This window comes from Saccopteryx bilineata, chromosome 3, assembly GCF_036850765.1.
Source record: "Saccopteryx bilineata isolate mSacBil1 chromosome 3, mSacBil1_pri_phased_curated, whole genome shotgun sequence".
NCBI classification, from domain to species: Eukaryota; Metazoa; Chordata; class Mammalia; order Chiroptera; family Emballonuridae; genus Saccopteryx; species Saccopteryx bilineata.
Window position 1 is genome coordinate 217,081,404 of NC_089492.1, and position 14,344 is coordinate 217,095,747.

General features: G+C 38.7%; 1 protein-coding gene across 1 annotated transcript in view; it reads left to right on the forward strand.

The window, feature by feature from the left end:
• The window catches only part of ERICH6 (glutamate rich 6), a 90,133-nt gene extending 76,003 nt beyond the window's left edge, over positions 1-14,130 (forward strand). The window contains 6 exon segments of the mRNA XM_066266530.1: positions 3,849-3,910; positions 13,289-13,431; positions 13,434-13,505; positions 13,508-13,790; positions 13,792-14,069; positions 14,072-14,130. Of these exon segments, the coding sequence (XP_066122627.1) occupies positions 3,849-3,910; positions 13,289-13,431; positions 13,434-13,505; positions 13,508-13,790; positions 13,792-14,069; positions 14,072-14,130 (897 nt within the window).
• Positions 14,131-14,344: the final 214 nt, after the last annotated feature.

Here is a 14,344-nt window from a genome sequence, read left to right on the forward strand (position 1 = left end):
GGGCAGAGGCCAAGGAGCCATTCCCAGCACCCGGGCCATCTTTGCTCCAATGGAGCCTCGCTGCGGGAGGGGAAGAGAGAGACAGAGAGGAAGGAGAGGGGGAGGGGTGGAGAAGCAGATGGGCGCTTCTCCTGTGTGCCCTGGCCGGGAATCGAACCTGGGACCCCTGCACGCCAGGCCGACGCTCTACCACTGAGCCAACAGGCCAGGGCCGAAACTAGTTTTCTGAAACATAGTAACATTCACTGAAAAATAACTGCTGTTACCACAATTAGTCTTTGTAATAACTCTATTAGATTTCTATTGCTGTATAACAAATTACCACAACCTTAAGAGCTTAGAACAACACTGACTCTGTTGCTCTGAGTTCTGTAGGTCAGAAGTCCAGGCATGGAGTGACTGGCTTCTCTGCTTGAGTCTTTCAAGGTATGGGCAGTAGTCGTGGCTGTCATGGCCATTCTCATGCAGGTTCTCAGTAAATTCTGGAAGATGGTAAAAAAACAGTGGAGCCAAAAAAATGGTGGGCCATTCCTTTATTCAAGTCTGATATCAGGCGATGAGCAAACACATAGGGAAAAGCACTTCCCTTTCACTCAGAGGTCATAAAGCTATTGACACATTCTCCAGTTCCACAACCAGGAATCTTCTCTGGTTTTTCCTAGAATTAAAGGCCCTACCAGTCTCAGTGGAGCTCATAAAAGCCCTCACTTCTGTTCCCCATCTCCTTCTCTCTGCTCTCTCTCTCTGCAAATATGGCTTACTTCTTCTTCTTCTCTTTCTCTTCTTTTAAAACTTTCGGGCACCAAAACTTCTCTTCCAGCCCACATTAGCATAACAATGGCCCTTCCCAAGCAGGAAGGTAATTAGCAGATCACATACCTAGCGCTGCCCAGCACCATTTTTAACAATAAAAGTGAGCAAAATCAAATAACACAAATTTGACAAACTCATTTGCCCAACACAAGTCTAAAATAAATGTGTCAGATGGGCTGTGTTCTCACTTGGAGATCAAGGTTCCCTTCCCAGATCAGATGACTGGCAGAATTCACTGCTACAGGACTAAGTTCTCCATTTCCTTACTGGCTGTCAGCTGGAGTTCCTCTTCTCTCCAAGAGGTGCCCATGTTCCTCAGGATATGGGCACTTTTCATATTCAAAGTCACCATTGGAGACTCTCCTTTGCATTGAATCCCTCTCATACTTCAAATGACTCTCCAGCCAGGAAAAATCTCATTGTATTTACAGGCTCATATGATTAGATTAGGACCAGGGAGCACAATTTCCTTTACTTAGTCAACTGATTTGGGTCTTTAATTACATCTTTAAAATCCCTTTACAGCCGTAGATAGATTAGTGTTTGATTGACTATCTGGGATGAGGTGTGTGTACACCAGGGGCATCAATCTTGAAGGATGTCTTAAAATTCTGCCTACCACAATAACTTTGAGAAACAAGTATCGTGCATATTATTACTTTTGAGGAAACTGAAATTCCAAAGGTTCAATTAACTTGTCCAAAGACATCCAGCTGAGAAATATTTCTTAATAGAATTTCCCAAGGGGGTATTTGCCAGTGGCTGGATGCATTGTTGGTTGTCACAATTGGAAGCAATCTTAAAATATTTTAGCCTGGCCAGGTTTAAATTCTGTTAACACACAAGAAGAAGAGGACAGACACCGGGGACCCGTGGTGGTCTCTGCCAACGATGGTGCTCTTTCATGCCAGGTGATTCTCTGGAAACACAGCTGAAGTGCGGTGGAAGTAGTCCTTGGATAGCTTCCATATCCTGTAAATGTGTGCCAATAAGAAGCTTTCAGTTTGTTGCAGGACTTCTAAATTTAGCAATACTGACATACTAGGCCTGATAATTCATCTTTATCAGGAATAGGAGGGCTGTTCTGTTCATAGTAGGATGTTTAGATGTCCACTAGATGCCCCAAGTGCCACCCTCCTCCCCCTCCCCGCCCCCATGTTGTGACAAGCTAACATTGTTCCTGCGGGAGGGCCAAATTCACCTTCAGTTGCAAACCACTGCTCTAAAGGGAAGAAGTAAATCCTCCCTCAACTCTCCTCCTCTTTCAACTGGCCTGAAGGCAGAGCTGCCTGAGCAGCCGTCAAGGACCACACTCTAGAAATTAAATATTATGGGTTCTGAAGTCAAAGCTGAGGGACCTCGTGCCTGACACCATGGTCTGGACTTCCTACACCTAAATAGTTACAAGAGAAAAGTTCATGAAAATGAACTTTTATTTTATTTAAATCCCCATATTCTGGGTTTCTCTGTATTTTTATCCTAACCAATACACACTTCATGGGAAAATCATTTTGGGAGAGCGAGTGTTAAATATATCGCCTATTACTTTAAAACTGTGTAGCTCCGTTTCCTTTTTGTTATCCAGCACATTATCCTGCTGATATAGCCTGTCCCCAAAGAGGCAATGCTTCCAATGAGGAGCGTGCTTGATTCTTCAGTAAATACATACTTTGTTTGACCGTGTTCTAACAACCCAAATGGAGGTTTCTGTTGTAAACATTTGTTTCACAAGCAAACACATCCAAATTGAAATGTTTCTTTTCATTGTAGCAGTGAAATATCCATTTGCTTTCAGACCCTTAGGGAATGCTGAATGCTTTCGTAAATGTTTCCACAGGCAGTTGACCACTTTAGGCCCATGTTTTTCCCACTGCTCAAGGAATTCCTCATGGTCAAGAACTCCTGAGAGGCTCGCCCAGGAGTTCAGTGGTTGCTTAATAGAAGTGATCATCAAAATGGTCTTGCAATTAAGAAAGTGAAGACTATTATTTTTTAAATAAGAACAATTAGTTGTCCCAGTGAATACATCCCTCTCTTTGAATATATTGAACATGTATAAGAAGCTATCTTAATGTTTTCAAGCCACTCATCAATCGTTTACTAAATGGATTTTCTTGACCTTAAGAGATTCTATTATTACATGTTGAAGATAGTTTTTCTGCTGTAATAATCAAGTGTCTTTAATAGTGTTTTTAAGTAAGATAAAAGCATGATAGGTAAAATGAATTTGGATATATTTATATCCATCGACACTATATGTTGCCTCTGTGCACGTCCCCAGAAATTAATTTCATGCTTTCCCCTCCCATATCCATCTACTGAAATGTTACCTGTAGTCCAAGGCTTGATCTCCCTCCCTTCCTAAATAACAAGAAGCCTCAACATTCCTGCCAGTGGCATAGCTCCCTAGTGAAGAAAATGGCCTCTTGTGTGTATTCATGTGCACATGCAGTTTTTAAAATATATATATTTATTGTAACTTTTTCTTTATTATGAGTTATACCCATCCTACTGCCCTGGAAATATTTGATTGCAAAAAGGCTGTTGCAATAGTAAGAATCAACCATTTATATACATGCAGAACAACTATCACCAAAGCACCTTAGCTTAATCATCCACCCATTAGTGGATGATGGCAAACTAGCCAAAGAGAAAGCTATTTTTACAAAGAATGAATGGAATAAGGCAAATCATTTAAGCTCAGGTTTTTATGCTCTGATTAAACCTGGTGAGCATCCCCTTATTGATGACAGTAGGACTCGTCCAAGTGACAACAATGCTGAAGCATATGCACCCTCTGCGCTTCAGTGTCGTCGTACACTCTTGAAATAAGCTACCAAAATACTCTGGGTATTAAGAGAACACCTTTCTTCTTATATACAGATGAGTATGCATTATTGCATTCATTTTAATTTCCTTTCCATCAAAGTTAGATAAAAATAAGAAATTTAGAAAACTTAGAAATAATAATGAACATTTGTTCAGCATTTATTATATTCCAGGTCTTTCCTTTATTTTTCATTTAATCTTCACAGATCGATGAAAGATCAGATTTTTATACTCATTTAACTGCTGAAGAAACTGAGACCGACAAAGGGTACAGGTGTGCCAGGCTGCAATTTCACAGCTATAGAGACTTGAACAAGTTCTTTCAAATTCATGTGCCTTCAATTAGGCATAGTGCTGATGTAAAGTTAAATAAACTAAGATTGAAGGTACTGGTCACATAATGGATCCCATAGTGATTAGGTGTGTGTCATCAGCGCTCAAGGTATCCATAAGTCATACTTCTATTTAACCACCATAGCCAACTTGTGTAGCCCCATGGACACCTGGTTAATGTTTAATTAAAATCCATTTACCATAGAGTTTAAAAAAAATTACACACTTTTGATTTACTGTCATTGAATCTGAAGTTCTGAAATACTAATACCACTTACAATTTTTTTTCTCTTCCAGTTAAACACGTGTTTTGGGATAATGATACTCATTTCAGTAAGGTTTGACCTGCATGTTTCTTCTTTTATATTACTATAAAGCAGGAAAAGAATAATTAGATAAATGATCAGTGATAAACCGCGGGATGTGAATCTCCTGCTTGCTCTCATGATATGATTTTGCAACTTTGTATTTCTGAAGTGTTTATTTTGTGATAGATTTAAACTAATTTCTTTTTATTCTGTAGCAGAATGAATGTGATTTCCATCCACATTTCTGCAAGAAAGAGAAAAAAAATTAATACACTCTTACCTGTGGACAATGTTCAATTATGTTGATTGTGTTTCTTGAGTGAACACATTATTTCTTAATGGGCCTGACATTCCAAACAGTTCAAAGGGGAAACGCAGTGCCGACAGCCAGCCTGCGAGGGATCCTTCCCCCTCGGGAGGCACTGAGAGAAAGGCGGTATAGTGGAAAATACGTTATTGTTTAGCTCAGCTTTGAATTTTTTTTTTTTAAAGTAATCTTTCTGTTCTTACAGTCAGGCAATCACTCCGGGTATCCTTCTTATACCAGCAGAGGAGGTGTGGCAGGACAAGGCCAAGGTAGGGAGGTCTCCTGTACAAAGACTGTGATGTGAAGCTAGGATCTAAAAAGGAATGACAAAGAGTGGGTAGTGGAACACCAGCTTGGCCAATGTAAAGCTATTTCCTTTCCAAGAACCTCTCCCACCCCCAGATCAGCATTATATCAATCTTATACTGGTCAGATGTAAGAACATATCTTAACACAGTATTAAGAATAGATAGTGTGAGGGAGAAATCTGGGGACTTAATAGCTTAGCCTTTTGTGGTAACTCCCATTCTTTATGTCTAAGTTTTTTGCACCTATGAAATAGTGACACTGATATGACCCACTCAAAGAGTTATTAGGAGGATTGAGTAGGTTAATATATACAAAGCAGTTAAATAGTACCTGGTATGTCATAAACATCTTAGCATACATATGTAATCTAATAAATATTAACTATTGTCTCTCTAAATGTGATGACATTATGTATATATCTAGACATCTTTTTTTTGTCATTTTGGAATACTGTTGATTTTAGAATCCACACTGTTGGTTTTATTAAGGTATTGAAAGGAACATATGTAACTGCCATTTTTGAGGCAAAAAGCATCCAGGGGTTGGGGGAAGTATCATATACCTACAGACAAATACGTAAACATAGGTAGCTAAGTATTTTGTTTATATGTACACATAGTCATGGATGAAATGTTTTTTGCAAACATAAAATAATTAGAAATATTTCTGCCTCTTTTGCTTCAGCTCTAACATCTTCACAACTGGAAAAAAAAAAGTCAACTTGATAACCCATTCATGCCTACTGGCAAGCTTTGTATTTGATGGTTATACTTTCTGTCTTCTGAAAGACCCCCAGGTTTCACTTAAACTGTTGTGTTTTTTTTTTCCCTAGAAATGATATTAAGATGAACCAATGAAATACAGGAGAGAGGGGCAGAAACTAATTCACACACAAATACTAAAGTAACAGGAAACTAATGCAAACTGCTGCTTCTTTGAACTAGAGTTTTCCACTGGACCAGGGTGAGATTTCATTGATAATGTAAACATTTTTATTTTTATTAAATTTTATTAGTGTTTTCTGGAAGAATTTAAGTAATGTAGAACTTTCTTATAGAAAGTATGCATAACCTTGGAGCATAGAAATAGGTTCATGTTTGTTTGCACACATCCAAAAATAATACAGTGGATGGTGCTGCTATATATTCACGATGTCACTGACGTGTCTGGTTGATGAATCACTCATAGAATTTTTCTCATTAAAAACAGTTTAAGTATTTTTTTACTTTGAGAAAGGGTCTATAATCAAGCTTAAAGGACCTACTTTTTCTTCACCTGTTTTATTTCCCAGGTTCTGTGAATTTCACTGCTCCCTTAAAATGATTCATCACTTAGCTCTAGATCATTCCATGTTAACCAATCTGTTTGCTCCTCTTATTTTTCAGCACGTGCTAAATGGAACAGACTGTCTCAAGACAATCTGAACTTTTCCTTCAGCTTTTCTTATGTTCAGTAACATCTAAATTGGTGATAAAGTTTAACCAGAATGACTTGGTTGATACCCTCGTAAAACTCATTATCCCCCTGATTTGAGTCTTTTCTTTGCAATCCTCCAGGTACAGCCTAAGAGCAGGAATGAAGTCTGTTTAATATTTGTATGTTCAGTTACAAAAGGCTTAGCACACAGCAGGTCCTCAAGATATTTTTGCTATATTGTTGAATTGAAATGACCAGTTACCTTAGTGTTTACACATACAATTATTCTACCTCAAGTATAATTGCACTCTAAGTTAGGTCTCCAGTTTATTTAAAGAATTATCTACTCTCAGCTCATATGAAGTGCATTGAGCAATAGAAGTGGATCATTTTGTGAGACAATGCTTCCTTCTAAAGCTTATTGAAAATCCAATTTCTTCATGAAAGTAAGAAGATTCTGGTCAAGAGTCTTCTTGATCATATCTATAATCAAAATCAAATTTTACAAGAATATTTAGAGATGTGGAAAATGTTCACTCAAGTGAAAAGAAGAAAACTAGCTTGGAGCCCTGCCCACACTGTCTCAGAAGTTATCATTTCAATCTAGAGTTCTGCAAGATTTAGCTTAACTTTCTCCAACTTGAGTATTCTTAACAGGTACATGGCTAGATAGTGCCATGTTTCTTATTCCCAGGAGGTTGCCCAGTCCAACTTTGAAAGGCAAGATATATATAAACAAAAGTATCTAATACTGTTCTGCCAAATAATAAAAAGTAGTTTCTCCAGTGTTAGAGAGATGATTTTGTACAGATAGGAAACTAAGATTAGTTCCTGCTTCTACAATAGTAACATTAGTAACAGCATTTATATCACATCCTCCTTATGTGAGGTATTGTGTTGACCATATTGATTAATTTAATCTGTATAACATTCTCCAGAGAATGTACTGACATCATACCCCCATTATTATTTATTTTTTATTTTTTGCACATTCACAGATTGGCACAGGCTGTAGTTTAGGAAATAAGATCAGAAACTGGAGAATGCCTAGGAATCCAAGGAAGGCACTAACTTTTTCTTTAAATTATAGGAGAGTAAAATGACTAAACACTTTCTACAGTTTCTTCCTTTTGTTGTTATTACCTTTAGTTATCTTAACACATTAGAAAGTCAAATGTACAGGCTTGAATTGAGTTGATGTAGACTAAATAAATACAAAGTAAAGGATGGGAAGGTACAGTCTGCCTTACATAAATCTAGCCACTGGTTTGGGAAGTTGGAGCAACATTCTGGAGGAAAACTGTGTCCCGGGGCTCCAACAGAAACCAGAAAAAAAAAAGTGAGGGGCAAACCAATGAAGAATTTTGGAGAAGTACGGTCAGAATGTGGCTCCAAAGGAGTGCTTGGACCAAATCAGCAAAGGGAAATACCCTTCCTCATGGCATGGATTATAAACTAGAAGTGAGTTTTGTTTAGGGCAGGAGAGGAAAGAAGGAAACGGCTGGCACTTGGGTTATTGTTGTCAAGTGATAAAAGCAAGTAAGAACATCTGATACTAAAAGAAGTCTGCATGCATATGTTAGCAGCAATTACGAGTGAAGGAAGTATGAGCAACTTTTAATTGCCTTTTGTGCTATTGTGCATTTTCTAATAACATTATGATTTATAAGCGCTCCTCTTTATATCAGAAAGCTGCTAATAAAAAGGAATTATAGCCTCACCAGGCAATGGCGCAGTGGATAGAGCGTCGGACTGGGATGTGGAGGACCCAGGTTTGAGACTCCGAGGTTGCCAGCTTGAGCACAGGCTCATCTGGTTTGAGCAAAACTCACCAGCTTGAGCCCAAGGTCGCTGGCTTGAGCACAGGGTTACTCGGTCTGCTATAGCCCCACAGTCAAGGCACATATGAGAAAGCAATCAATGAACAACTAAGGTGTTGCATCGAAAAACTATTGATTGATGCTTCTCATCTCTCTCTGTTCCTGTCTGTCCCTATCAACACCTCTCTCTGACTTTCTCTGTGTCTCTGTAAAAAGAAGAAAAAAAAAGAAATACCATAATCACAGAATCACAGATAGCCAAGCATGGCACTACTACTTTAAAGATCATCTCATTTAGAAAGGTACTTTTTGTCTCCGAGAGCTCAAGGATATTGGTGCCAAAAGCCTGCTCCACCACTTACCGGCTTTGACTTCAGGCAATTTGCCTCAGTTTCTTCAGGTATAGTATGTGAATAGTATTAGTTTCTGATACTTAGCTTTCAAAAAAGATGAAATAAAATAGCATATGGAAAGCTCTTAGACTAGGAATCATCATAGAGTAAATGATAGCTATTTTTTTTTTAATACTCATGCTCACACTAAAGATGATAGTAAGGCTGAGAAGTTTTAGTCACTTGTCTATGGTTGAAAAGTCAGGGAAATGTTGGGATCGAGATTTGAATGCAGATAATGCTGACAGCAAATTCAATGCTCTGCCTAAAATTCTATTATTGCTATTGGTGAAATACTCAGATTCATGCATGTTTAAGTCAATGAATCTTTGCCCATATGATTATCTATTAAAATAGAGTCAATATCCTTTTTCCCTCCTCCCTCTCTCCTCTCTCCCTCCCCTTCCTTCCTTCCTTCCTTCCTTCCTTCCTTCCTTCCTTCCTTCCTTCCTTCCTTCCTTCTTTTGCAGTTTTCTTCTTTCCAATTCTCTAGTTCAAAGTCACAGAAATAGAAACATAGATGATGTTACCATTGATGTTGTATTAGACTGAAGTGTTTAATTTTAAAAACACCCAAAAGAGGCCCTGGCCGGTTGGCTCAGTGGTAGAGCGTTGGCCTGGCGTGCGGGGGACCCGGGTTCGATTCCCGGCCAGGGCACATAGGAGAAGCGCCCATTTGCTTCTCCACCTCCCACCCCTCCTTCCTCTCTGTCTCTCTCTCTTCCCCTCCAGCCAAGGCTCCATTGGAGCAAAGATGGCCGCGGCGCTGGGGATGGCTCCTTGGCCTCTGCCTCAGGCGCTAGAGTGGCTCTGGTCGTGGCAGAGCATCGCCCCCTGGTGGGCGTGCCGGATGGATCCCAGTCCGGCGCATACGGGAGTCTGTCTGACTGTCTCTCCCCATTTCCAGCTTCAGAAACAAACAAACAAAAAAAAAACAACACCCAAAAGATAGTGTTAAATAAGACAGTTTTATTTCTCTTTCCCTTAACTATCCACAGGTAAGCAATGCAAGGTAGGTGGGACATCCCACTGTCTTTAGCAGCTGGCTTCCACAGTAATCCTGCCATCACCATTTCCCAGCCAGCAGGAAAAGAGGGAAAGAGAAAGCCTGTGGCAAACATATTTAAAGAGATTAATAAGAAGTTGCACATATCATTTCTGCATTCATCCTGTTGATTAGAGGCCATACCTGGTTATACAAGAAAACGGGAAATGCAGTCTGCAGGTCCTATTACTAAATAATAAAGGAGAAAACAAATGAGAAAGCAGTTTCAGACACACCCATAGAAGTGTAGTGAGCATAGGTACATGATTATTAATATCTCAGAGTTTCTTTTGTAAAATATATTTTAGTTGGCCCTGGCTGGTTGGCTCCGTGGTAGAATTGTTGTAGGGATGTCCCAGGTTCAATTCTGATCAGGGCACACAGGAAAAGCACCCATCTGCTTCTCTACCCCACCCCCTCTCACCTCTCTCTCTCTCCTCCTCCTCCTCCTCCTCCTCCTTCTCCTCCCCTTCTTCAGCCATGAATGGATTGGCTTGAGCAAGCTGGCTTCGGGCACTGAGGATGGCTCCATGGTCTCCAGCTCAGACGCTAAAAAAATGGTTCCAGTTGCAACAGAGCAAGGGCACCAGATGGACAGAGCATCGCCCCCTAGTGGGCTTGCCTGTTGGATCCCAATTAGGGCTCATGTGGGAGTCTCTCTGCCTCCCTTTCTCTCACTAAACTAAAATATAATATACATGTTATGCATATTTTATATATATTTGTGTCTAATGACTGATGATAGTAGGAAATTCAATAGCCATTGTGAAAAGGGCCCATGAAAGATATTATTGATCATTGCCATATTGCTGAAATCAGCATCTTTCTTCTATTCTAATGGTTGATGTGTTTGCTTGCTGCTTCAGTACCATCTATGTGAACAGCACTCCAGAACTGTGCAATGCAACAGCACTGGTAGAACCGTTTTGGATAAACTGCACTTCAATACGAGTTACGCTGAGTGATATTACAGGAGCTAGCTCGATGAAACATGCCAATACTTGTATGCTTTTTCTGGGAAGGATTGAGATGCAGTTGACTCTCTCATTTAGCATTCTTTGGAGATCCTCAGAGAAATTTCTTCTAGACCTCATTGGTGGAAAAATCCTTTTGACAATCTTTTTCTCCTATGGAAAGGAATGTGAATCATTAAACTGTTCAGTTTTGGTTACTAGGAAACTCAGCAGAATCCACAGCCTGCATTCATAAATTTATAGGCTGTGTGTTAAATTGTTCTCTTCTGTCATATTATTCTGCTTTATTTTCCTTTATCCTAATTTGTTTAATTTTTGTTTTAACAAAACATTTTGTTTTAACAAAACACCTGTAGAAATGATGTGTGTATACAAACATAAATGCTGAACATTTCATCATATGGCTCTCGGAAATCCTACTACATTTACTTCCTATATGATTGCTCACATAATTAGACTTGTTTGAAGCTCATAATTTTTACTTAGAACATCTTTGACTTTCAAACTGACAGAAACTTTATTAATAAGTTTTATCATTCTTTACAAAAGACATGTATGTAAAGCCATGAGTTGGTAAATCAAAAACTTACTTTTAGTTAGGAACAAGTGCTATCAATATAACTTATGCTTAATTAGGCAAAGGGAATGTTTACATATGATGTAGTATCTTCAGTATTTTTGCAAACTAAGAAGAATATTGCTTATCATAGAAAACTGAAATGCCCATAGTTCTAACTTTTGTTTTTAATTGTGAGGGTAAAAAGATGAATCAATTTATGGGAAAACTTGTGGCTCACAATGCAAATTTTAACACCTTTCCTGTGATTACCCATGCCTCTGGCAGAAAAATCTTTTCTGACCCTATGGGTCTTTGCCATGGTTAGAGCCAGGCGGGACTTTTAAGAATGGTGGATAATCAATTTAGCCTGATTAAATGCAGTTCCCAACCTAAATTATGCAAAATGTAAGGACCCATGGGTTGGAACAGAGGTAGAATGGAGATCCGTAGGCATTCTAGCAGTTAAGCCATGGAGGGCTATGGAGAATGTACTATGGGAATGTGATTCTTAGTGGAATTGCTTGAATAATTCTCCTTACTTAGAAGCAAATGATGATGCATGCTGCTCAAGTCGAACAAAGAAAAATAGTTTAATGATTTAGATTATGAACATCAGTTTGAAAAAACATGAAATGTAAAGCCCCTTTAGTCAATAACAGGACAGTTTTGTAAACCACTTAAGGCTGTGATAAAATCCTACTCGATTGGCCCACGAGCAGATGTGACAAGTTGAATTTATTTCCTTTCTTACCAGGAAGCTTTGCAGGAAACTCTTAACATATGGTGCTTTTCGCTTCCATCTAGAGCTATAAATGTTATTGGAAAAGGATGTTCCCAAGAGCAGCGAGTGTCTGACGTCTCTGCCAAATGGAGTCCAAATGATCCTTCTGTGGTTCTGAATTCCCTGAGTTCTTAGGGGTTGGCAACCAAGGGTCTCTGATCTAAACACAGCTCGCTAATTTAATTATTTTATTATAGATTTGTGGAAGCTCTTTCAGACCAATGACTTAGCATCTGTATTATATCTAGCTATGAAGGAATCACAAGTTAGATGGGTGTAAATATTGTGTTTCTTTACTGCTTTCATTTGAAAACTTGAAAATCATTTCACACAGGAACCAGGCACCACAAACTGAACACAAAAGAATGAGAAAAGTCCCATTTGTGGAAGCTTTCCTCATATTTAGAGCTTTTTATACCATACGCAAATGAACAATCTACCACTACATGGTGTTGTGGTAGCACATACTCATAGTGATTAGCAATCATACAAAAATGAAATATTACCAAGTAAAAATCTTGACGATCTTATGTATAGTTTATAAGATTCCACAAAGTGCTGAATATACACCAGAGGGCACATCCTTATTTAATATCTTTTTGAAGCATTTCATTTTAATAGATTAGTAGGAAGACATTGATGCTTGGTCTGTTAGAAGTTTGCTGCTAGCTGAAGCAACACCATGATTGCTAAATTGAAATTAATGGCCCCAACTAGTTTTTATTGTCAATGCAATGATCTATGTTGAAATGTCATTCAGAGACAGCAAATGCATTAAAATAAAATATCTGAAAACTGACATTTAAAAAGTTGTGCTATAAATGATTAAGTAAAAATAATTCTAGACTGATTATTTAGTCATATATATAATATATTCACCTATCTTTAACATTTTGCAGTGTTCTAATAATATTTTAGCACTTATAAAAATGAATTATACTGTAGTTATGAATACTGAATATTTTCAAATTTATTTACAGTTTCATAATACATGGATTAATTCCTGAAAACTCAAGTTCTACAACAGGGCCTGCGCCGCCAGATCCTGACCCGTGGAGGCTGCCGCTGTGCTAGCTGCCGTCGGATCTAGCTTCCCGCTCACCACGGCCAACTTGCAACTGAAGCATAGCCTCAGTCAGGAAGCCCGAGGAGGAGGAGGAAGAAGAGGTGCCGACAGGGGTCAAGGAAGAAGAGATCATAGAAGCTGAGCAGGAGAAGAAAGTGGAGGCAAAGGAGGTCCATGGGGCATTCAGTGATGAGAAGTCCATCAATCTAGTGAGGGCTTAGCTTAATAAAAGTAATTGATTTGCATTCAGTTGATGTAGACAGAGTCTTGCTGTTGTTATTGTGATACAGAAGTTGTGAACAAATGAACACACTAGCTTCTCTGAAGTTAATCAAGGTACTTTACAACAATTTCTTATCAACTTTCTCTGGATGTTCCAAAAGAAGAGGAAATTGTAGAAAAACAACTTGATTTTCAACGGCATGAAAGAATCTTATCCATTGCTTGCTGCGATTCTGTGACAGTATGTGGAAAGATCCTGGGGATGAATTCTTGGAAAAGTATTATAAACACGGGACCAAATTTCAGGCTTCATTTCCAGACAAGAAGATGCAAAATATTCCATCATCCGAGTGCCCAACAATATAAATGGTTCCATTTTTATGGTCTGAGAAGACAGGGCCTCTAACCCTGTGCTCCTGTCTGTGATGGATTCTTCCGGCAGGAGCACCTGCTATCACCCCAGTGGGAAAGCCTGGGTATGCATCAATATCTTGGGAGGTCAATATTTTGATCAAGCTGGCAACAGAACAAAGATTTGGAATTGGTCAAGTTGTGTCACTTCCCCACCCGTTCCATTTAAAAGTATCTTTCTGGCTTTGAACCAGCACATTGGAGTCTGTATCAGAAGACAAGAGTTCTCTGACTTTCTGAGCAATGTTCCAACAGGCCAGAACCAGGGTTGGAACCAAAGTGAAGCTGAAGAACCTCGAGAAGATTTTGGTTATCTGACATATGACTGAGGGTGACATCTTTCTGCTGGTCAAGTTAATAAAGACACTACGCCTGCTTCAGAGAATGAAAATGTGTGAATTATCCCCTGGCCAGGTTTGGGAAGAATTAAAACAGCCTTCCGACCTTTCTTCACTTTCTGTAAAACCGATGGCCCATTGTTACAATTTGGTGTGAAGCAAGCTATAATAACAACAATAGCAGATACAATAAGTGCAACAATTTAACTTAAAAAAACCCCTCAAGTTCAATATACATATATGTATATGTTCTGTACATATTTTGTATATCATTTCATATTTTTCTATATCACTGTGTACAGATCAATAACTGTCATCTGTATCTATAATGAGTTTAGATAAACTTATCAGAAAAAGTACATAATACTAACCTATGACTCTTGTTATATAAAAAAATCTCAAAAATTAATTATAATTGTAA